The sequence below is a fragment of the Arachis hypogaea genome, chromosome 16 (assembly GCF_003086295.3).
Source record: "Arachis hypogaea cultivar Tifrunner chromosome 16, arahy.Tifrunner.gnm2.J5K5, whole genome shotgun sequence".
In the NCBI taxonomy this organism is placed as follows: domain Eukaryota; kingdom Viridiplantae; phylum Streptophyta; class Magnoliopsida; order Fabales; family Fabaceae; genus Arachis; species Arachis hypogaea.
Window position 1 is genome coordinate 83861562 of NC_092051.1, and position 22556 is coordinate 83884117.

The 22556-nt window shown below is 36.9% G+C and overlaps 2 protein-coding genes across 2 annotated transcripts; both read left to right on the top strand.

Moving 5' to 3' along the window:
* Window positions 1-716: 716 nt before the first annotated feature.
* LOC112757196 (uncharacterized) lies at window positions 717-2438 on the top strand. The gene is made up of 3 exons (XM_025805806.1): window positions 717-1445; window positions 1626-1763; window positions 2007-2438. Exons 1-3 carry the CDS (start codon window positions 717-719, stop codon window positions 2436-2438), a joined length of 1299 nt encoding a protein of 432 aa, XP_025661591.1.
* A 27-nt stretch (window positions 2439-2465) lies between these two features.
* LOC140180147 (uncharacterized) lies at window positions 2466-3065 on the top strand. The gene is made up of 2 exons (XM_072220558.1): window positions 2466-2513; window positions 2628-3065. Exons 1-2 carry the CDS (start codon window positions 2466-2468, stop codon window positions 3063-3065), a joined length of 486 nt encoding a protein of 161 aa, XP_072076659.1.
* Window positions 3066-22556: the final 19491 nt, after the last annotated feature.

Here is a 22556-nt window from a genome sequence, read left to right on the forward strand (position 1 = left end):
CCTCCAGACGATTAGCCGTGCCGTGACAGGGCATTTGGATCATTTTCCCGAGAGAAGACCGAAAGTAGCCATTGACAATGGTGATGTATCACATAAAGCCAGCCATGGAAAGGAGTAAGACTGATTGGATGAAGATAGCAGGAAAGCAGAGGTTCAGAGGAACGAAAGCATCTCCATTCGCTTATCTGAAATTCTCACCAATGAATTACATAAGTATTTCTATCCCTATTTTATTATATTATGTTCGAAAACTCCATAACCATTTGATATCCGCCTGACTGAGATTTACAAGGTGACTATAGCTTGCTTCATATCGACAATCTCCATGGGATTCGACCCTTACTCATGTAAGGTATTACTTGGATGACCCAGTGTACTTGCTGGTTAGTTAGGCGAAGTTGTGAAGATATGTTTAGACCATGGTCCTGTGCATCCGTTTCTGGTGCCATTGCCAGGGAATCAATTTCGAACAACAATTCACAACCTGAGTAGCAATTTCGCATACCAAGAGGCTTGACCGCTATTTAGTAGGGATGGGATGGAAGCTGAAGTTTCCGAATGCAGTGGTGCACAGGCTCACAGAATCAGGCTCAGATCATGCTCCTATCTTGATGGAAACTGCTCCTCAATCCTGGCATAGTAAAAGGCGTTTTAAATACCAGGAACGTTGGTGTGGAGAAGATGATGTCAAAAGAATTGTTAGCGAAGTGTAGAAAATGGAAGTAGTAGGCTCGGCTATGTTCTCCTTGGCCCAAAAGTTGAAAGAATGTAGACATAGATTAGTTCAATGGCAAATAACTCACAAAGCAAACTCTCGGAAAGAAATTGAGAACCTTCAAGCTAGCCTAGAGGAGCTGCGGGTGGCTGGAATCAATGGGGGAGAGGAGATTACCAGATTGGAAGAGAAGTTGGAGCTAGCATATATGAAAGAAGAGAGCTATTGGAGAGAAAAATCTAGAGTCAAATGGCTAAAAGAAGGATATCAGAACACCACATTCTTTCACCAGAAATTTCAATCAAGGGTGCGCAGGAACAGAATTTGGAGATTAGTTGGGAGGAACAATGAAATTGCATTGAAACCGGAGGATATAGCAAAGGTAGATGAAGACTACTTCTACGATATTTTTACTTCTTCTTGTTCGGTTGATCCGAATCCATATTTGGAGGATTTGGAGCCTAAGATTACAGCTTCCATGAACCGTAGGCTCCAAAGGCTGATAACTATGGATGAGGTCAAAAGAGCTATGTTCAGTGTTCATGCTCAGAGTGCTCCTGGTGATGACAGGTTTAGAACTAAGTTTTTTCACTTTTTCTGGGATATAGTTGGAGGTGACATTTTTAAGGCAGTGCGAAGTTTCTTTCACAGTGGCAGAATTCTAAAAAGTTTCAACCATACTCAAATTTGTTTGATTCCGAAGGTGCCAGATGCCAGTGACATGACTCAGGTACGATCGATTAGTTTGTCCTCAATTATGTGTAAAATTATTTCTAAAGTTATGGTGCACCGACTACAAGGTATTATGAATAAAATCATAAGCCCAAATCAGAGTGCTTTTCTCAAAGGTAGACTCATTTCAGATAATATTCTAATTGCCCACGAATGTATGCACTATTTGAAAAATAAGAGAAGTGGAGCAGATCATGAGATGGCTATTAAACTAGATATAAGCAAGGCTTATGATAGGGTTGAATGGCAATTCTTATGGTACATCATGGAAAAGCTGGGCTTTGATGCTAAATGGATTAACTGGACTAAGGAATTGGTAACGACTGTTTCTTACTCTGTTGTTGTGGAAGGGCAACCTTTTGGCTACTTTAGGCCAAATAGGGGCATCCGACAGGGTGACCCCCTATCTCCATATCTATTTCTTTTTTGTGCGGAAGGGCTTTCCTTCTTGCTACACAAGGCAGAGCAAAATAGATTAATTCAAGGAGTTCAAGTTAATCGGAGATGCCAAACAATTAATCACCTTTTGTTTGTTGATGATTCAATCCTTTTTTGCAAGTGCTCACCTAATACAAGCCAAAGCATTTTGGAATTGCTAGAGATCTACAAGGACTTCAGTGGGCAAAAAGTCAATTTGAACAAGTCGGCCATCTTTTTCAGTCACAACACACCTCAGAACATAAGACTAGCAATTGCGCAGACACTAAATATTGAACATATCGGAGTCCAAGACAAATACTTGAGGCTGCCCTCTATAGTTCAGAAATCAAAGAAAGAAACCTTTGGAGCTATCAAGGATAAAGTTCAAAAGAGGATTATGGGTTGGAAAAGAAGTTTATTGTCCTCAGGTGGCAGGCACACGCTATTGAGAGCAGTGGAGGAAGCGATTCCTATTTACACACTTTCTTGTTTCAAGCTCCCAGACACGCTGTTAACTGAGATTCATAGCATGCTCTCACAATTTTGGTGGGGTCAAAAAGGCACAGAATAAAGAATGGTTTGGATTAAATGGGACACAATGACGAGACCGAAGAAATATGGAGGGTTGGGGATCAAAGATCTAAGGGTACAAAATTTGGCCTTATTGGGCAAGCAATGTTGGCGTCTAATGAAATACCTTAATTCTACACTGTCAAGAATGTTCAAAGCTAAATATTTCAGATATACAAATTTCTTACAGGCAGAGATAGGAAGCATACCGTCGTGGGGCTGGAGAAGTGTTCTTGAAGGACGCAAGGTGATTGAGAAATGCTTGTTATGGAAAATAGGCTCTGGTGCTAATGTCCGCATCTTCCATGATCCCTGGCTCCCACCATCATTACCCTTTAATGTCCCTCAAGCTGTAGTGACAATCCCACCGAATCTGCAAGTGTATTATGTTAGTGCACTACTAAATCCTGATAGAAGTTGGAACAGAAACTTGATTGAGTCAATTTTTTCAGTTGATATATGCAATACAATTTTTTCCATCAAACCAACATACGAGGAGGATGAAGTTAATTGGTATTGGACAAAATCTGGTATATACGAAGTTGGGTCAGGATACAAAGTTGCTTATGAGTTCTTTCATTCTCCTACTTCATTGATGTCTCAGAACATAGAGAACAACAGAGTATAGAATAGAACTTGGGAATTGAAATTACCTCGTAAAATTAAGATTTTTTTTATGGAAGAGTCTTCATGAAAAGCTTCTGGTTTTGCAATAAATCCATAGCCGGTTTGCATCCACCCTTGCCATTTGCCCAAGATGCATGCTGAAAGATGAATCAATTTCTCATGCCTTGTTCCAATGCCCTCTGTCTTCAATAATCTGGAGTCTAAGCTTAATAACCCCTGACTTATGGCAGAGAGAAGAGGAGACCTTCATCAATTGGTGGCAACGAGCCTTATCTTGGATAGTGGCTCAAATCGAAGGTAGACAAAAGATCCTCTTCATCGCGGCGCTGTGTTGGAGCACTTAGAAAGTGAGGAATAGGTGTGTCTTTGAGAAGCTAATAAGTCTAGCGCCGGAGATAGTGCAAGAAGCCAGCAGTCTAGTGCGTGAACTCAATAGCCATACCTGATGAATGCTAATAATTTCTCTTTATTCTTACTTTACTCTTTCTTAAACTATTTGTCTTCCAATCACATTTAGTGATAATTGGGAATACCCAACTTCTTTTGTACTTCCTTATGGAAACATTATTATTTTATAATAATAAAATAATATCTATCTTTGAGGGAAAAAAAACCAAGGAGAATTAGTTGCTCATGTTCTTTAGAGAAATCTTTGAAAAAAAAACAAAAATAGCCTGAAGTAGAGAAGATCCTCCAAAATGTCTACCTCTCCTCCTTAAAATCTAACCCTAATGAAATTCAAATTCAAAACTTAAACATAATTCAAATTAAAATAAATCAAATCTAACTAATTAATGATTGCCTCCAGCAAAGCTTTCAATCTTATCTTCTTGCAAATCCTTAATAAATGTTGTGATTAGTGGGATTTTAAGTTGAGCTTTGAATTGACCAAGTGAATAATGAAAAATTGGAGGTCTTGTGGCAAGATTTAAGGCCCCTGGGAAGTGTCCATAACCCCACATTGTACATGAAAGATTCACGTGCAACGTGAAGCCAATTCCTAATTCAAATTGTTCCTTGGATAGCCCACGTTGCATGTGAACAAATTCACGTTGTACGTGGTCTTGAAATCCTTCAATTGCTTTCTCTGTTTAGCCCTTGGCATTGTACGTACAAAATTTCACGTACTACGTGAACTGGTTGTTGTGCGTACGTATGCTTCGTGCATATGCTTGATGCCCAAAATCTTGCGTAATCCGTATATTTAAGTATGCAGCAGCACTGGTTTGAGTGACTAGAAATGAGACCATGAAGAAGAGCCATGTAAACTTCTTGTGTCTATTTTTCATGTAGGAAAGAATTATTCACATCCAGGTGGTGAATTGACCATTTCTTAACTGAAGACAGAGATAATACAATTTTGATTGTTGTTCACTACCGAAAAAATATCTCAAAAAAGTCCACACCCTCTATTTGAGCAAAGTCTTTGGCCATAAGGCGAGCTTATATCGCTCAATGGAACCGTTAAGATACCATTTTATCTTGTAAATCCACCTACATCCGATGGAATTTATATTAGGGGATGATCAATTAAACACCAGCTCTGGTTTAACTCCAAAGCAAATAATTCATCTCTCATAGCATTACGCCAATAGGATAACATATTTGCTTCCTGAAAAGACTTTGGCTCATAGTCAGAGTGCAAGGATAATATAAAATAACGATGAGAAGGTTGGGGTGATGGTCAGATGCAGGAGAGGTAGGAGAAGAGGGACTTGATGGAGTCACTAAAAGCAGAAGAGGGCTAGTAAGGGATGATGACTCGGTTGTGGTGGGTATTAGGTGAAGAGAGGATGGAGTAATGGAATGTAATTATTGTAGGTTTGTTGGTTCAATAGGCAGGGATGGAGGCCTAATAGGAATGAAAAGGGATATTCTTTTGTGATGTTGAGCTGATAGTGGGTTTAAAAGAATGGTTGGGCTAGATAAATTATGAATAAAAATATTTTTATGAAAGAAAAAAGAAGACTCATAAAATTCAACATTTCTAAAAACATTAATTTTCAAGTGATACACCACCACGATCTTTGCCAAGTTAAAACTCAAAATCTCCGCGAGCGGGATGAAACCATCGTCCTCGCTAAACCTGGAGTAAGTGGAACCACGCCACTGCATCTATCTAAGCAGGTACATCTCAACCACATCGTGGAACAAGTAGAATTACTCTACTGCATCTACCTAGGTAGGTACATCTCAATTCAAAGTTTATTCTATTATCGACTTCCTTCTCAATTGTATTTCATTCCGTTCATAATCAAAATCATCATCAGTCATCACCATATCTCATTCATACTCAATCATCATCCTCTCAGATTCTTATAATCATCTTCGTTATGTCTTAATCATAAACAAATATCTTCATATCTCATTCATACTCAATCATCCTCCTCATCCTACTTTAAACATAAACTGTCATCCTCATGTCGTAATCTCATTCAATCTTATTTCTAGCTCCTCTATCCTCTATTCCGCTGACTTTAGACTCATAATAGGGTTTACAGAAATTTAGAATGCTCGAAGAATGGTTAAAAATACAAAAAATATATTTTCTACAAAATTGGGTGGTCATGCGTACACATGGCTCCCCCGCACGCATGAGTTGAAAATTGGAAAAGTCGCGTACGCAGACCGCCCTCCGCATACGCATGCGTGTCAAAAAGACATGGTCGCGCACATGAGCCACGTTCGCATATGGGAGAGCACTTCCGAGCCAAACGCTCGTGTACGCATGATGTTTTCACGTACACATGCATACCAGGTTTTCAAAAAGCTGATATTCTGTAGAATTCAATTTTTATCGAAAACTTCAAATACGCATAACTTTTTCGTTAAAAATAATTTTTCAACCATTCATGAACCATTGGAAGACCATTGAATAAACTTTCATAAAGATCTAATTTCATTAAAATTTCAAATTCGAGGACTCGATTACGGTCCGCCAAAGTTGGTAAAAAATTTATTTGACCTAAAAACAGAATTTGCCAAATTTCAAAGAATTTACAATCCAAACTAATTCAAAACCATACCAATTCACCTCTAACCAATCTCAAGATATATTTTCTTCATCCTCTACCTTTCTATCTATTCAATTTGATAATCTCCATTCACAATTCACCAATCCTTATCTTATCAACAATCAATTTCAACAAATACTAACCTAATCACAACCACATCAAATTCTCATCAATTCAATTTATCACACTTACCAAACTCACATTTCCTGGCCACAGGCCCAAAATCCACAGCCTCCAGTCCAAATTTCATCAATTCATAAATTCATAAACTCATAAATCATAAACAATCAATCAACAATTTGTAAGAACAGGAGTTTTTTTTTATGTAAAATCATTTTAATAAAATAATTTTAGTGTCTAAAATAGATTCAAAATATAAAATTTTTAATTTGAAAATATAAAGGTAAAATTTGAATTCAATGAATTTTTCTGAGTCAGAAAATGTATTTTCTGCGAAAAAATGAGAAAAACCCGCGAACCGGCAGCCGAACCGGTTTAAGTCTGTCCGGTACTGTGTTTTGAGAAAAATAAGATTTTGAAAGTTGATTTATTATTTTGAAAGGATAAAAATAATTTAGAATTGAAAATCGAGCACTAATCTTAAAGGTTTGGCCCAAAGTGGGCCGAACGGACCAAAAACGCTAACGGGATTGGACCAGCCCAAATCGAGCCCAAGGCCCAACATATATAAGCTCATTAAATGAGCTTTTCAGCTCATTTCCACCCAAATAAGAGAGAGGCACGGTTTTAGGGGAAGAGAGGAGAAGAGGGGTTTCACTATTCACCTACATCTTCCGGGAGCCATAACTTGAGCTACAGAACTCCAATTGACGAGCCGTTTGCAGCCACGTGAAGCTCTCAACAAGCTCTTCCTTTTTATCTAAGATGGTAATAACTCGAAACCCACTCCTCATTTTCCTGCCCTAACTTCTGCATTTTTGGGGGTTTGATTTTGGAGTGGATTTTGTGGTTTTGCTTGTTTAGGTGATCTCTAGTAGCGGATAATTATTAGAAATTGCCCCAATCCTCTTTGGACAAGATAAAGTTGCTCATAAATTCTTGTGGTATTGTATGTTGTGGTTTCTAGTTTTTGATTTTGTTATATATGTGATGTTAGATTGAGTTTTGGTATTTGTTGGAGTTGGTTGAGACTTTGGATTGAGCTTGGTGGCTTCGTTTTGGTGTTTTGTGTGTTTGGGAATCGACCAAGGTATAGTTTCGGTTTTCTTTGTGTAATATGTAATATTTCTGGACACTTAGGCTAGTTGACCCTAAGATAGGATTGAATTAAATAAATAGTGGATTGGATTATGTATGTGACATGTGAATTGTGATGAAGATTTTATGAGTTGTGTATGTTAGAGTTTGATTATGATGTTGATGAGAAAATTGATGATTGGTGTTTCTTGATGATGATTGAGTGATGTTGTAGTGGTGTTGTGTAGAAGGGATTGGAATGATAATGATGATGATTATATGATTGATGATCATTGTTGGTATTTTAATGATTATGAAGGTTGATGGGGAATGTGAGACTTATTGTTGTTGATGAGGGTTATGGGTGTTAATGACATATTATGATATTGGTTGATGTTGGTGAGTGTGTATGTTGATTGTGGTAATGTAAATATTGATAATGATTACTAATATTGAGGTTATTTGAGGATTAATATTGAAGGATGTGAGTTTTATGAGGATTTGTAGTGATTGTTGATGTTGTTGATGGTTGATGATGATTATGAGTGTTTATGATGGTTTTGGATGATGATGATGATTTTGATTATTAGTTATTGTGGTTCATGTTGAAAATAAATGAGTGAGGTAGTTTGATGAATTGAATGGATTGATTGATGATAATAGAATGAAAGAATTGATACTTGTAGCATTGGTTATTGTTGAGAATTTGAGTGGTGGTATTAAGGAAATTGTATGTGATGTTAGGTTGAATTTAGAGTTGGATGAAGTGAGTATTAAATGGTTTATATGATTGTATGATTGATGTGGTTGATAAATATTTGGTATGGATTCTTGAGTGAGTCTAGTGTTTTTGGGTTGTGAATAATTGGTTTTGGATTGAGAGATTTGGTGAATTGGAGCTTTAAGGTTTTTGGTAAAAACTAGTTTTTGGTGAACTTTGATGGGTCATAACTTGTGCCTCAGTTTCAAAAGTTGTTGAAATTTATTTAGATTTAAAGTTCATTGAAAACTCTTCAAATTGATATAAAGTTTGTAAAATTTAAATTTTTGTAGAGGAAGTTATGATCATTCAAAGTTTGGTGTCAAAATCTGAAATTTTGCAATATTGCAGAATTTTGTGATTTTTGGTATGTGCGCACGCACAACCTTGTGCGTCCGCACACCCCTGTGATTTTTCGATACCTGTGCGCACGCACAGCCTTGTGCGTACGCACACACGGGGAAAGGCTTGCTGTTGGCAGCGCTGGCACAGCCTGTGCGTGCACACAACCAATGAAGATTTACAACCTGTGTGCACGCACAGCCCTGTGCGCACGCACACGTTGGGAAAGGCAGTCTGTTGGGGGCGCAAGCACAGCTTGTACAAGCGAACAGAATTGTAAAATTTGGTACTTGTGCATACGCACATGTTTTGAAATCCTCTTGGGCGTGCACACGCACACCCCTGTGCGTACGCATACGCCCTGTTTTACAACTTAAACTTTGTTTTTAAACAATTTCACTTTCCCAACAAGTTTGTATACTTCTATGACACCTAATTAAAACTCTTGGGCTTATTTTTGGGGTATCAAACATGGGAAAGATCTTAGATGGATTTGATTTGGACTATTTTGAAAAGTTAGAGAATGGAGGCTTAGGTTTCTGGTGTACTGAGGATGAGTTTGGTTGAAGGAGAAGGAAGAGTAGTGAACTTGGTGGTTAATGACAACGAATTGAGAAACTGGTGAGCTAATGAGTTCGGAATGGAAAGTTGATGATGGCTATGATGAGCTAAGGACTCAGAAAAGAATGATGACCTTGTTGAATGTTGAGAGTGTGCCAGGCACTATATCCTTGGGTTAAAAATGATAATGTGCAGGGTACTATGTCCCTGGGAATGAATAGAGTGTGTCCGGCACTATATCCGTGGGCGTGGCAGAAAAGCTACATCTGAAAGGATGTGTCGGGTTGGCATTTATGAACCGACAAGTGATATCACGAGCCAATCGGATAGACATTCATCATATGCATCTCTTATGTGCTTTTTTGCTTTGATTACTTGAGTTTGCCTAATTGTATAACATTCCTACTTGCTTCTTGGGTTACTTGTTATATATGAATACTATCTGTGCTTTACTTGCTTGCATTATCTGTGATTGTCTGGTGTTGAGGAGGATAGGAAGGTGGTGGCGATGGGTCGCGTGAAGGGTAGGTTGGCGAAGGCTAGGGGATATAGCAGTGTGGTTTAGTATTAGTTAGAAATTCCCTAAGTTTAGATAACCCTGTTTATGGTTTATGGTTTAAGTTATTTATTTTATTTTGTTAAGGCTTGAATATTCTGTATCGATATGAAGTTTTAGGATTGCCTTCGGCGTCCCGAAACCTTATATCTTACATTATTGGGCACTGTTACCATACTGAGAACCCCCGGTTCTCATACCATATTCTATTGTTGTTTTTCAGATGCAGGTCGCAACCCACCTCGGTGAGTTGCTTGGTGGTGACAGAGCAGAGGATCTTCATTCTGTTTTTGGAAGTCTTTTGATTATTTTGCATATGTCTCTCATCTTTTGTATTTATTTTGCCTAGAGGCTTACCTTTGAGAGAGCAATTTGTATAAGCTATTTTTAATTGTCAAACTTCTATGCTATCTGTATATAGCTAGCCGGCTTAAACTCCACGAGCCGAGACTAGATTCTTATGCTACTATATTATTACCTCTTATCATATTATATATATGTCCTGTACTTTAAGTTTGTAGCTTCGTGAGTACTATTTGGGCTTTTAAATTCTGTCTTTGAGCTTAATCCTTCATCGGCCTTCTAGAATATATTATTTCCTTTTATATAAATATGTACAAGCCTTAGAATTGTTATAATCTTTGATTAACCTTTGCTTTACGGCTAGAGGTAAGGCTTAGGGTAGTCAGGGTGTTACACAATTCATCAATTCATCATTCTCAATCACCAAGCTCATATCACCTTCTTTTACAATTATTCACTTCTAAATAACTCATACCACATTCTCACAACTAAAACAACCAATTACCAATTCAAAATCAAAATTAATACTTCATTAATTACAAAATTTAATTCCATCCAATCCTACAATTTAATCATATTCCTAGGGGCATCTAGCCTAGGACTTCATGTCATATTCCATGGTATTTAAATAAAACTTAAACTGTACCTTAGCTAATTTTTCTCTAAGCTCAAAACTACCAAAAGGACTTCTTCCTCTCAAGCTTTCAAGTTCAGCCACAAGAGTCCAACTCCAAGCAATCCAATTCACCAAATCAACATACATTCAATCTAAAATTCATACATTGTACCAAAATCAAGCACTAGAGTTTATCAAATTCAACTAACCACAATAATTTAGTGATTTTTTACCTTATCCACTCGAATTTAGGGTGGAACTCACTTGGAATCCACACTAGAGTACTCCTAAAGAATCAAAATTCTAATATCTTAACACCCTCAAAACAAAAAATGTGAATTACTAGAGAAAAAAAAAACTAAGCAAAAATTTTAGAGTTTCTTATCACAAGACTTGGATAGAATTGAAGAGGATTTCGAGACAGACAAGTGGCCGAAACGGCTCGTCAATCGAAATTTCGGATCAAAAGTTATGAGTGATTGAAATTTGAAGTGAATAGTGCTCTAGGTTTTGGTTCTTCCCTTTTTCTCCCTTCACTTCCACGAACTCTCTCTCTCACTTTGATGAGAATGAGTTGAATTTTTTGTGTTGTGGGGTATTTATACTATGGACTTGGGCTTACTTGGGCCCGGTTCACTCGATTTAGCCCGTTAGCCCAACTTTGGGCAAAAACCTGGTGTTTTAATTCGAATTTTAATTATTTTTACTTTTCCAATAATGAATTTTGATTTCTTAGTTCTCTTCACTTAGAATTAATTGTCTCACTAAAAATGTTAGATAAACTTAAGCCAGTACTGTCGGTTAAGTTACCAATATGTGTTTTTCCGCAAAAAAATTATATTTTTCCGCTCGGAAAAATTTTTCGAATCTAAATATCATCGTTAAAATTTAAAATTCCTAAGTTTTAATTTTTGACTCCATCCAGGCACATTTTAACTATTTTAATTTAATGATTAATTATCCAAATAATCCTTTTATAATTTTTTCCGGGTCTTACATCCTACCCACCTAATTAAAAATTTTACCCTCAAAATTTAGTTGCCTCAATCTCTCTTTCAAGTAATAACATATCTTTGTCATTCCTTGGATAAATTAAAAATCTGCTCTTGTGAGATTCAGACAGTATCTCATTTTTGCAAGTGTTCCCTATACTTAATATGCAATCTCTCTCCTCACACCTCCGAACTCCTTCTCGATTCTTCATAATCTCTTCTTGTTTTCTTTGTTCCACAAACCTTAACATCTTCTATAGAACCTCACTCTCTTGTTGTGCTTTCTGACTATCAGTCTTAAGATCACCTGTGATTTGTAACTGATTCAAACTTACGCATTCGGCCACATCCTCCACTCCTAACCTCAGATCCGAAAACTTATTCAATAACTCTTATTTCTAGAGCATCTTCCAAGCCACACTCAAGGACTTCCTACTCAAAATATCTGTCACTACATTCGGCTTTCTGATAAACCCCGATTTTGTGGTTTATCTTGTGCTTAATTTGGGAGATTTTATCAACTTTTCTCACATTTATTCAATGAAATAGCATGGTTTTGTAATTCTCCCTAGATTTGTGCTTAAGTGTGAAAACATGCTTTTTAGGCCTTAAAATAGCTAAATTTAACTCACTTTAATTCCATTCAATACCTTGATATGTTTGTTGAGTGATTTCAGGTTCATAAGGCAAGTATTGGATGGAAGAAATGAGGAGAAAAGCATGCGAAGTGGGAGAACTCATGAAGAAATGAAGGAACCGCAAAGCTGTCAAGTGTAATCTCTTCGCACTCAATCGACCATAACTTGAGCTACAGAGATCCAAATGAGGCAGTTTTAGTTGCGTTGGAAAGCTAACATCTGGGGCTTCGAAATGATATAAAATTTGCCATAATTGCTTGACGTATAGAGGCGCGTACGTGCATATAACGCCCACGCGACGATGTATCAGCGTGGTCCATTTTGGGCAACTCGTTGGGGGTGATTTGTAGCTCATTTTGGGCCCAATCCAACTCATTTCTGATGACATTGAACCCAAGGATTGAAGGAAGAAGGAACCAAGTAGTCATAGTTTAGTTTTCACCATGGTTTAGGTTAGAATTCTAGAGAAAGAAGCTCTCCCTTCTCTCTAGAATTTAGGGTAGTTTAGGTTAATCTCTCTCAAATTCATCTTTCAATTCTTGTTTTGATTTCAATTCTCTTTATATTTTAGTGTTCCATTGTTTTAGTCTTCTTAGTTTCCCTTGTTAGTTTCTTATTTTTCTCTCTTTTATTTTTATGAACAATTGTTAGATCTTGATTTCCTCTAATGAAATTTTATGTTTCCATGTTTCTTTTATGTTGATCTTGATTGCTATTATTGATTTCTTGCTTATGCTAGTTATGGGTTTCCTTCAATTCTTGCATTTGGTGATGTTTACTTTTCTTGCATTATAGGTGTTTGATAAAATGTTTCCTCTAGTTTTTGAGTAGTTTTCTTGACTCTTGGCCTAAGCTAAGGGAATTGAGTGACCTTGAGTCATTGGGTCTCATTGAATTGGTGATTTGAGAACCCTTGGTGGTCAATTTGATACCCATTGACACTAACCCACTACTAATCTAATTAGTAGATAGGTTGGGACTTATGGGTTGATGTTGATTAAGCCATTTGATATACTTCAAGTATAGAAGTAAACTTAATGAGTTTGGTTCCTCATAATTATCAATATTTGGTTTGTAGACAAGGATGGTGATCTCAATTACCTATGTGTAGCCAAGAGTTCTTTTCTTTTATTTTATTAGTTCTTATTATTTACTTTCTTGTTGGTTACTTTTCTTATCAAACTATAAAATCAAACCCCCCTTGCATTTTCATAGCCAATAATTGAGCACTTCATTGCAATTTCTTGTGAGACGACCCGGAGTTTAAATACTTCGGTTAACTTTCATTGGGTTTGTACTTATGACAACTCAAATTTTTATTGGGAGGATTGTTTGTTGGTGTAGAACTATACTTACAACGAGAATTCATTCATTTGAGGAAATTCTATACCATTAAAGAATTCGCTCATCAAAATGGCGCCGTTGCCGGGGAGTTGCAATGGTGTTGTGTTATTGGCTATTGTATATATGTTAATATGTTTCTTTGCTAGTTTTTGCTTGTTTTAGGAGTTAGTTTTTATTGGTTCTTACTAGTATTTTTTTTATTTTCTCTTGTTACTATGAATTCTCATCCTCACTTTGGCTATGATTTTGGCTCAAATTATGTTGTAGGGAATGAGAACTACATTGACAATATGCATCAAGGATGGAACAATCAAAGGTGGGAGGAGCTTCAAGGGATTGATCACCCTTCTTGGCAACAACAACCTCCGGATTCTTATGGATATAACTCTCATCCTAATGAACATCAATCTAATGGATGTGGTGACCCTTATTGTGATTGTCAACAACCACCACCATATGCCTATGAACCACCTCCTCAACATAATTTTGCACCACCTTACTCACAAGTCCCTTTTCACCAAACACCTCCATATGACCCCAACCCATATCCACCATACCAACCACCTTGTGAACCATATGAACCATATGAAGAACCACCCCAATTCCACCACCAATACCCTCAAGAACTACCACCTCCATATTATCACCAAGATGAATCACCTCCCATGTATGATAACTTTCAACCACATAATGAATTTCCCTTTCCACCACAACCCTCCATGGAAGAACACCCATATCCATCCATCCAAGAGCCAATGGATCGTCTCAAGAAAGTAATAGATCGGCTTCAAGCAATAATCTGTAAAAAGGAGCAAGAGGAAGCCCAAAAGAATTATGAAGCTATCGAGGCTAACCTTGCCAAAATTAAAGCCAACTTGAACTCATGGAACTCATGCAATAAGCAAGGTATCTCCACGGATGAATGTGAAAAATCAATCGAAGAAATGAGCATGAAGGATATTTTAGAATCTCAGCATGAGAACAAGGAGATGGGGTATATCTTGCAACAAGTGGAGAGTGAAGAGATTGTTAATAAAGAAGAAGTGGTTGAAAGCCTAGGCAAAGTTGAACAAGAGGTGGATTTCAAACTTGAGAGTACTTCCACACCAAGTGATGTTGTTGATGATTTTGTGGAAGTTGTTGAACTTCTTCCATTGAACTTGAAGATGATGTTGAGGAGGGTAATGCGCAACCTCCTAAGCATATAATGAATGATGAAGAATTGGAAGAGGCTGAGCTAACAACAAATCCTCCTCTTAAAGATGATCCCACACCAACACATGATCCTTTGGTATTTGAGGAACCTTCTCCTATTGATATTTAGGTAAATGTTGAGATAAGTTCTATATTACCTCCATGTTGTAACATGAAGAGTGGGGAAGAGTTAGAAGAAGTTGGTGAAGAAGTGGTTGAATGTAAAGAATTTTGTCAAGAGGAAGAGGTTGAAGTTGAAGAAGCTTGCCAAGAGGTGGAGGTATTCAAAGAAGAGCACAAGGGAATGGAACTTACAAGACCATTGGAGACATCCCTTCCTAAGTCGCCATCCAACATAACATTTAAGTGGGTAAAATTCTTATCTCTAATCTTTACTTTCCCACTTGAATATGGTTTGATTGAAAACGATGGGCAACTTAGACCTCTTTGTGGGGTTAAGAACAAAAGGAAATTGAGTAGTGGGTGGAAATGCCAATCAAGGTTCCTTATGGTTGGAAGCTTAAAGTCTAAGTGCAATGGTTGGTATAGTTCTCAACTAAAGGGGTCTAGGAAGATGCTTTGGTGTTTACTTGAGAATTCGGATCACTTCTCACCTAATTGGAATTATGATGATCAACTTGAAGATGGGTGTAGAAACAAGATTTGGGATCCGGGAATAGATGAAGATCAATTTTGGAAGCCCTTAGCTTGTGTGGAACTTCATCAAAGCTTGGTGCAATTGGTTTTTAATTTTAGAGCTTACTTGAAGTCCAAGCATTGGTGGAGGTTTCAAGATGAGTACAAGCATAAGCCACCATAACAAGGAGCCTTCCAAATGTCCAACTTAAGGACTTAAACTAAAAGTGCTAGGTGGGAGACATCCCACCATGGTAAACTCTTTCCACTCTCTTTTAGATTTGGTTAATAAGTGATTGGAGTTGCCATTGTAGGTAGTCTTTGTTATTTTCTATACTCTTACCCATTTTGCATTGATTGATTGGTTGTTTCTTCGTTTGTTTTGATTAGTTTAGTTGTTGTTAAATTGCATTCTGCTTGAGGTGTAAGTTTTGTTTGTATTTGAAAAATTTTTCAAAAAAAAAAAAAGAAAGGGGGCATTGGCGTGCAAGCACGCTGTGCGCGCGCGAGCCGGCGTGGTTTCACAACTCTTAGTACTAAAACCCAAGAGTTGTGCCCACTTCATGCCTACTTTGTGCCATGCGATCTACGCGTAAGCACGCATGATGCGTACACGTGAATTGTCCCTGCTGATCTGTGCGTAAGCGCACATGGCGCGTACGCGTCCCTCTGCCAATTTGCACATCGGCGGGTGGGCGTGCATGACGCGTCTGCATCGCAAAGAAAGAGTTTTTTTTCTCATCTTCCATTTTCTTTTGTCCATTGCATTCGCATACTTTTATTCTTTACATTTTTATTTTGTTTTTATAACTTGTTTTTACTTTCTTTTTTTAGTTTCTTATTTTATTAATGGTGTTGAATTGTCTTACTTAATTGTTGAGAAATTCTTGGTTAATCTTGGTGCTTTGTGACTTGTTTGACATTAATTGTGATATTTGCTCTACACACAAGATTAGTGCTTTAGTCCTTCCTAACTCATGATCCCTTGTTTTTATACATTGTTGTCATTGTGTCAGGATAGGGCCAAATACTCTCATGCTTATCCCTAATCTTGTTTGTGTCAATTTCCGTTTAAACTTGATGCTCAACATGCTCTTCATGCTTTAACTTGTTCTTGTATCAAGTATTAGTTAATATGCCTTTGCTTGAATTGCTTTCTCACTCACATGTTGTTGCTACCATGTATTTGAGAACCATACTTTTATTTGGCATTAGCCCCCGCCTATGTTCTGATTGCTTTCATATCTTTGTTGTAGGCTTAATTTTCTTTCTTTTTCTTTTCTTTTAGGTTGGCCACCAGGAAGGAAAGATTTGGAAAGGCTTCCAAATGGGGCAACACACAAGTCCTTCCGCACAACCTTTTGGAGAAGCTCAACAAGTTGTAGCAACCCGTCTACCTTGCTCTTCTTTGCATGCACCGAGGACGGTGTAAATTTCTAAATGTGGGAAGGTCATCCGACCGACCTCCATGGGTAACAACTTCCTTTTTCAACACCAATTTTTAATTTGTCTTTGTTAGATTAGTTGTTGCATTGCATGATAGATTGTATGTTAGTTAGAATTTGTACATATTTCACCATTTCTTTTTATGTTAGGACTACTTGGTTAGGGTGATGATTTCTTTTCCAAGAAAAATTGTTCTATGGTACCCTACCAATTTGAAATTTTTTTTTGTGATGAACTTGCTTGAAGAATTTATTTTGGAACATAGTTTTTGAGCTAAGAACACAAGCATGTGAGTTTTGAGTCCAATTGCGTGGTTACATCACATAACCACTTATTTTCATTATTGTGTGCATTGTCCTCTTTCTATGATTGTAATCTTTGATTTGTTTGATTCTTTATGTCCATTATTCCATGTATACATGCATTTATATGATTGAGGCCATCATTTTATATATCTTACTTACCCAAATAGCCTACCTTTCATCAACCATTGTTAGCCAATTTTAAGCCTAATTAATCCCTTTTGTTCTTAATATTAGCACATCACTACCCCTAAGTGAAAAACAATAAATATCCCTTAATTTGGATCTTTGATTAGCTTAGGCTAGTGAGGGTGTGTATCATTTGGGTATGGGAAACTTGGGACATTGGTTGAGGTAAAAGTGTAATTTTTATTTTTGTTAAAAATATTGGGAATTGGGTACATATTCAGGCACTATATGTAAAACCATATGCATTGATACATTTGTATATACTTTAGAAAAAATGATAAAGAAAAAGAAAAAGAACATATATATATATATATATATATATATATATATAGAAAAATAAAAAAAAAGATAAAAAGAAATAAAAAGGGGACAAAAATGCCCCAAAGTAAAGTTCAATAAAAATCAATGCATATGGAATGTTAATTAAAGAGAATGCATGAGTATGTAAAAAAGTGGGAATCATGGGTAGCTAGGTTGTGTATTAGAATTGTATAGGTTGTTACATGTGTTAGGTGAGAGCTTAGGCTAATCAAATATATAAATTTTAAGCTCACTTGACCATATGCATCCTTACCTTTACCCTAGCCCCATTACAACCTATGAATAAGTCCTCATGATGAATGTATGCATGCATTAAATAATTGTTGATTGTTAGATGAAAAACAAATCATGGAAAGCATAATTAGAAGAGAATTGAGTGATCGACCCCATACATTTGAGCGACTAGAGCGAATACACTTCCGGTGAGGGTTCGACGCTCAATTCCTTGTTCACGGCTTTCATGAGCTTTCTTCTTGCAAGTCTATTTGAACTTCATTTTGATATTTGAATTGGTAGAGTTTGTGAGTCGTCATATGACCTTTTCCCTACTTGCTTATATATGTTCTTGGGGATTGATTTACTTTTAACCAAGTAGGTAGAATCATTTTGCATTTAGTTGCATTCATATAGATAGGTGCATATAGTTTATTTGCATTGAATAAATGTTCATACTTTTCTTGTCCTTCTTTATTCTTAGTATGAGGACATGCTTGGTTTAAGTGTGGGGAGATTTGATAAACCCCAATTTTGTGGTTTATCTTGTGCTTAATTTGGGAGATTTTATCAACTTTTCTCACATTTATTCAATGAAATAGCATGGTTTTGTAATTCTCCCTAGATTTGTGCTTAAGTGTGAAAACATGCTTTTTAGGCCTTAAAAAAGCTAAATTTAACTCACTTTAATTCCATTCGATGCCTTGATATATTTGTTGAGTGATCTCAGGTTCATAAGGCAAGTATTGGATGGAAGAAGTGATGAGAAAAGCATGCAAAGTGGGAGAACTCATGAAGAAATGAAGGAACCGCAAAGCTGTCAAGCCTGACCTCTTCGCACTCAATCGACCATAACTTGAGCTACAAAGGTCCAAATGAGGCGGTTCCAGTTGCGTTGGAAAGCTAACATCCGGGGCTTCAAAATGATATAAAATTTGCTATAATTTCATTTTAAATATTTTAATTTAATGATTAATTATCCAAATAATCCTTTTATAGGTTTTTTTCGGGTCTTACATCCTACCCACCTAATTAAAAATTTTACCCTCAAAATTTAGTTGCCTCAATCTCTTTCAAGTAATAACATATCTTTGTCATTCCTTGGATAAATTAAAAATCTGCTCTTGTGAGCTTCAGACAGTATCTCATTTTTGCAAGTGTTCCCTATACTTAATATGCAATCTCTCTCCTCACACTTCCGAACTCCTTCTCGATTCTTCTTAATCTCTTCTTGTTTTCTTTGTTCCACAAACCTTAACATCTTCTATAGATTCTCACTCTCTTGTTGTGCTTTCTGACTATCAGTCTTAAGATCACCTGTGATTTGTAACTGATTCAAACTTACGCATTCGGCCACATCCTTCACTCCTAACCTCAAATCCATAAACTTATTTAATAACTCTTATTTCTAGAGCATCCTCCAAGCCACATCCAAGGACTTCCTACTCAAAATATCTGTCACTACATTCGACTTTCTGATAAACCCCGATATTGTAGTTTATCTTGTGCTTAATTTGGGAGATTTTATCAACTTTTCTCACATTTATTCAATGAAATAGCATGGTTTTGTAATTCTCCCTAGATTTGTACTTAAGTGTGAAAACATGCTTTTTAGGCCTTAAAATAGCTAAATTTAACTCACTTTAATTCCGTTCAATGCCTTGATATGTTTGTTGAGTGATTTCAGGTTCATAAGGCAAGTATTGGATGGAAGAAGTGAGGAGAAAAGCATGCAAAGTGGGAGAACTCATGAAGAAATGAAAGAACCGCAAAGTTGTCAAGCCTGACCTCTTTGCACTCAATTGACCATAACTTGAGCTACAGAGATCCAAATGAGGCGGTTCTAGTTGCGTTGGAAAGCTAACATCTGGAGCTTCGAAATGATATAAAATTTGCCATAGTTGTCTAACATATAGAGGTGCGTACGCACATATGACGCGCACACGCCGATGGATCAGCGTGGGTCCATTTTGGGCAACTCGTTGGGGGCGATTTGTAGCTCATTTTTGGCCTAATCCAACTCATTTCTGATGCTATTGAACCCAAGGATTGAAGGGAGAAAGAACCAAGTAGTCATAGTTTAGTTTTCACCATGGTTTAGGTTAGAATTCTAGAGAAGGAAGCTCTCCCTTCTCTCTAGAATTTAGGGTAGTTTAGATTAATCTCTCTCAAATTCATCTTTCAATTCTTGTTTTGATTTCAATTCTCTTTATATTTTAGTGTTACATTGTCTTAATCTTCTTAGTTTCCCTTGTTAGTTTCTTATTTTGCTCTCTTTTATATTTATGAACAATTGTTAGATCTTGATTTCCTCTAATGAAATTTTATGTTTCCATGTTTCTTTTATGTTGATCTTGATTGCTATTATTGATTTCTTGCTTATGCTAGTTATGGGTTTCCTTCAATTCTTGCATTTGGTGATGTTTACTTTTCTTGCATTTTAGGTGTTTGATAAAATATTTCCTCTAGTTTTTTAGTAGTTTTCTTGACTCTTGGCCTAGGCTAAGGGAATTGAGTGACCTTGAGTCATTGGGTCTCATTGAATTGGTGATTTGAGAACCCTTGGAGGTCAATTTGATACCCATTGACACTAACCCACTACTAATCTAATTAGTAGATAGGTTGGGACTTATGGATTGATGTTGATTAAGCCATTTGATATACTTCAAGTATAGAAGTAAACTTAATGAGTATGGTTCCTCATAATTATCAATATTTGGTTTGTAGACAAGGATGGTGATCTCAATTACCTATGTCTAGCCAAGAGTTCTTTTCTTTTATTTTATTAGTTCTTATTATTTACTTTCTTGTTGGTTACTTTTCTTATCAAACTATAAAATAAAACCCCCTTGTATTTTCATAGCCAATAATTGAGCAACTTCATTGCAATTCCTTGTGAGATGACCCGAAGTTTAAATACTTCGGTTTACTTTCATTAGGGTTTGCACTTGTGACAACTCAAATTTTTTATTGAGAGGATTGTTTGTTGGTGTAGATCTATACTTGCAACGAGAATTCATTCATTTGAGAAAATTCTATTCCATCAAAGAATTCGCTCATCACTTTCCAGGGTGATAATTCAGGTTAAGTCTTAGTCTCTCACTAAACCCTTACTCCCTACAGGTAATGCCTCCAAATCCTCAAAGCAAACACAACAGCCACTAGCCCCAAGTCATGCGTCAAAAAAGTTCACTTCATGATGTCTCAGATACCGTGAGGTATAAGCCACCATGTTCCAATGTTACATCAATATGCAAACTAAACCCTTAATAATGCATCGCAGAAATCTCTGAGTGGTTCGTTAAGTTCAAGTAACACGAGTACTGGCGCTATAGTTAATTTTCTCCTTCAAGTTTGAAAACTCTCCTCACAGCTGGTCGTACACACCAATGGTGTATCCTTGCGAATCAATTTGTGAAATTCAAAGCTTCACAACTCCTCATGATGTCGCATACGCACAGTTTTATCTTCTGCCTTCATAAGTCATGTTTTAACGTGTCGAGAGTTACATCTAGGATTTGTATGCGACGCCGAAACAAGCTCGAGTTTATTTCGAAAGGATTACTAAGCTCAAACGAAGAAGTACAGAGGGTTATCGTGAGAAGTCGAGAGGATTATTTAGAATTACGATCAAATGATGTTATAGAAAAATCATCAAAATGCACCCAAAGAAAATTAAAGTGCATCTCAAGAAAAGAATCCAAATCCAGAACCTTTGATAGAAAGAATAAGGCATATCAAATCGATTAAGTCTTAACTGATACTAAAGAAACACAAGTTTGAGAAGAAGGCAATCTAACTGTAAGTTTTCAAAGATTTAAGGATCGCTTGATTGTACCAAAACAAGGTCAGGCTCACTTTGAAAGGTACAAGATTCTTGCATGAATACATGCAAGTAAATAACTGATGCTATCTGAACTTGAGATAACAAATCTCTTCCCTGCTCCCGGGATTCTCTATTCCCGCGAGCGAGCTTTATTCCATAAGGGCAAGCGATTGTAGATTCTCGGAACATGGGTGAAGGTGATCTCCCTAAAGCAATAGAAGCCCAAAGAGGTGAATAGGGTCCAAAATAATGATAGATATGTAAAAAGCGGGTCTGATCTCCGGTACCCATGAAGAGTAGATTACAAATTTTTTAAAGACTAAGATCGAGGAAGGTCAGCGGCTTAAAGACTTGACTTGACTACAAGATCTTTTTAAGCTGGGGCGGTGGCTGCTACAAGAATGGAATATTCTATAGCATTCGCTTTCGGTTTCCAGGAAACTAAGAAATGGCGGAGCATTCTTTAGTTCCGGAGGGAGCGAACCCTGGTTAGCTGCTGTCACCGAAAGTGTCAAAAAACTTACGGATAGGATTGGAAAGATGATCGGATCATTTTCAAAGAAAGAATCAAAGATAAAAACTCTGATACAAGTTACAAAAGAAAGATAGATCGAATCACGAAGATTTATTGACATACCTTCACACATAATGCCTTTTGCTATCGTCTTTGCTCTTCACGGACATAATTGGCGCTCCCCATGGGAAATACTTGTTCAAACAAATTTCTTTTCCATTATTTCCTATGACAAAATCCTAATTTCTGCCAGCTTTATCGGCGACATTCTATGCAACACAATTAAGTTAAGGTTCAGTCTTAAGGTTGACACTTTTGATCCTAAAACCTTTAACTCCATCATAGGCTATGAGCAAACACAGTGTTTTAGTACCATACAATGTAATTATAGTTCGGTCATCAATTTCACATTTACCTCAATTCAAAGCCTCTGATCTAGCAGCCTCATCCGTTGTCACAGCATACGCGCGACCTTATTGTTGGGCCCTCTCGGCACTTTGTTGGCTTTCTCCGGACAGTTCCACGACA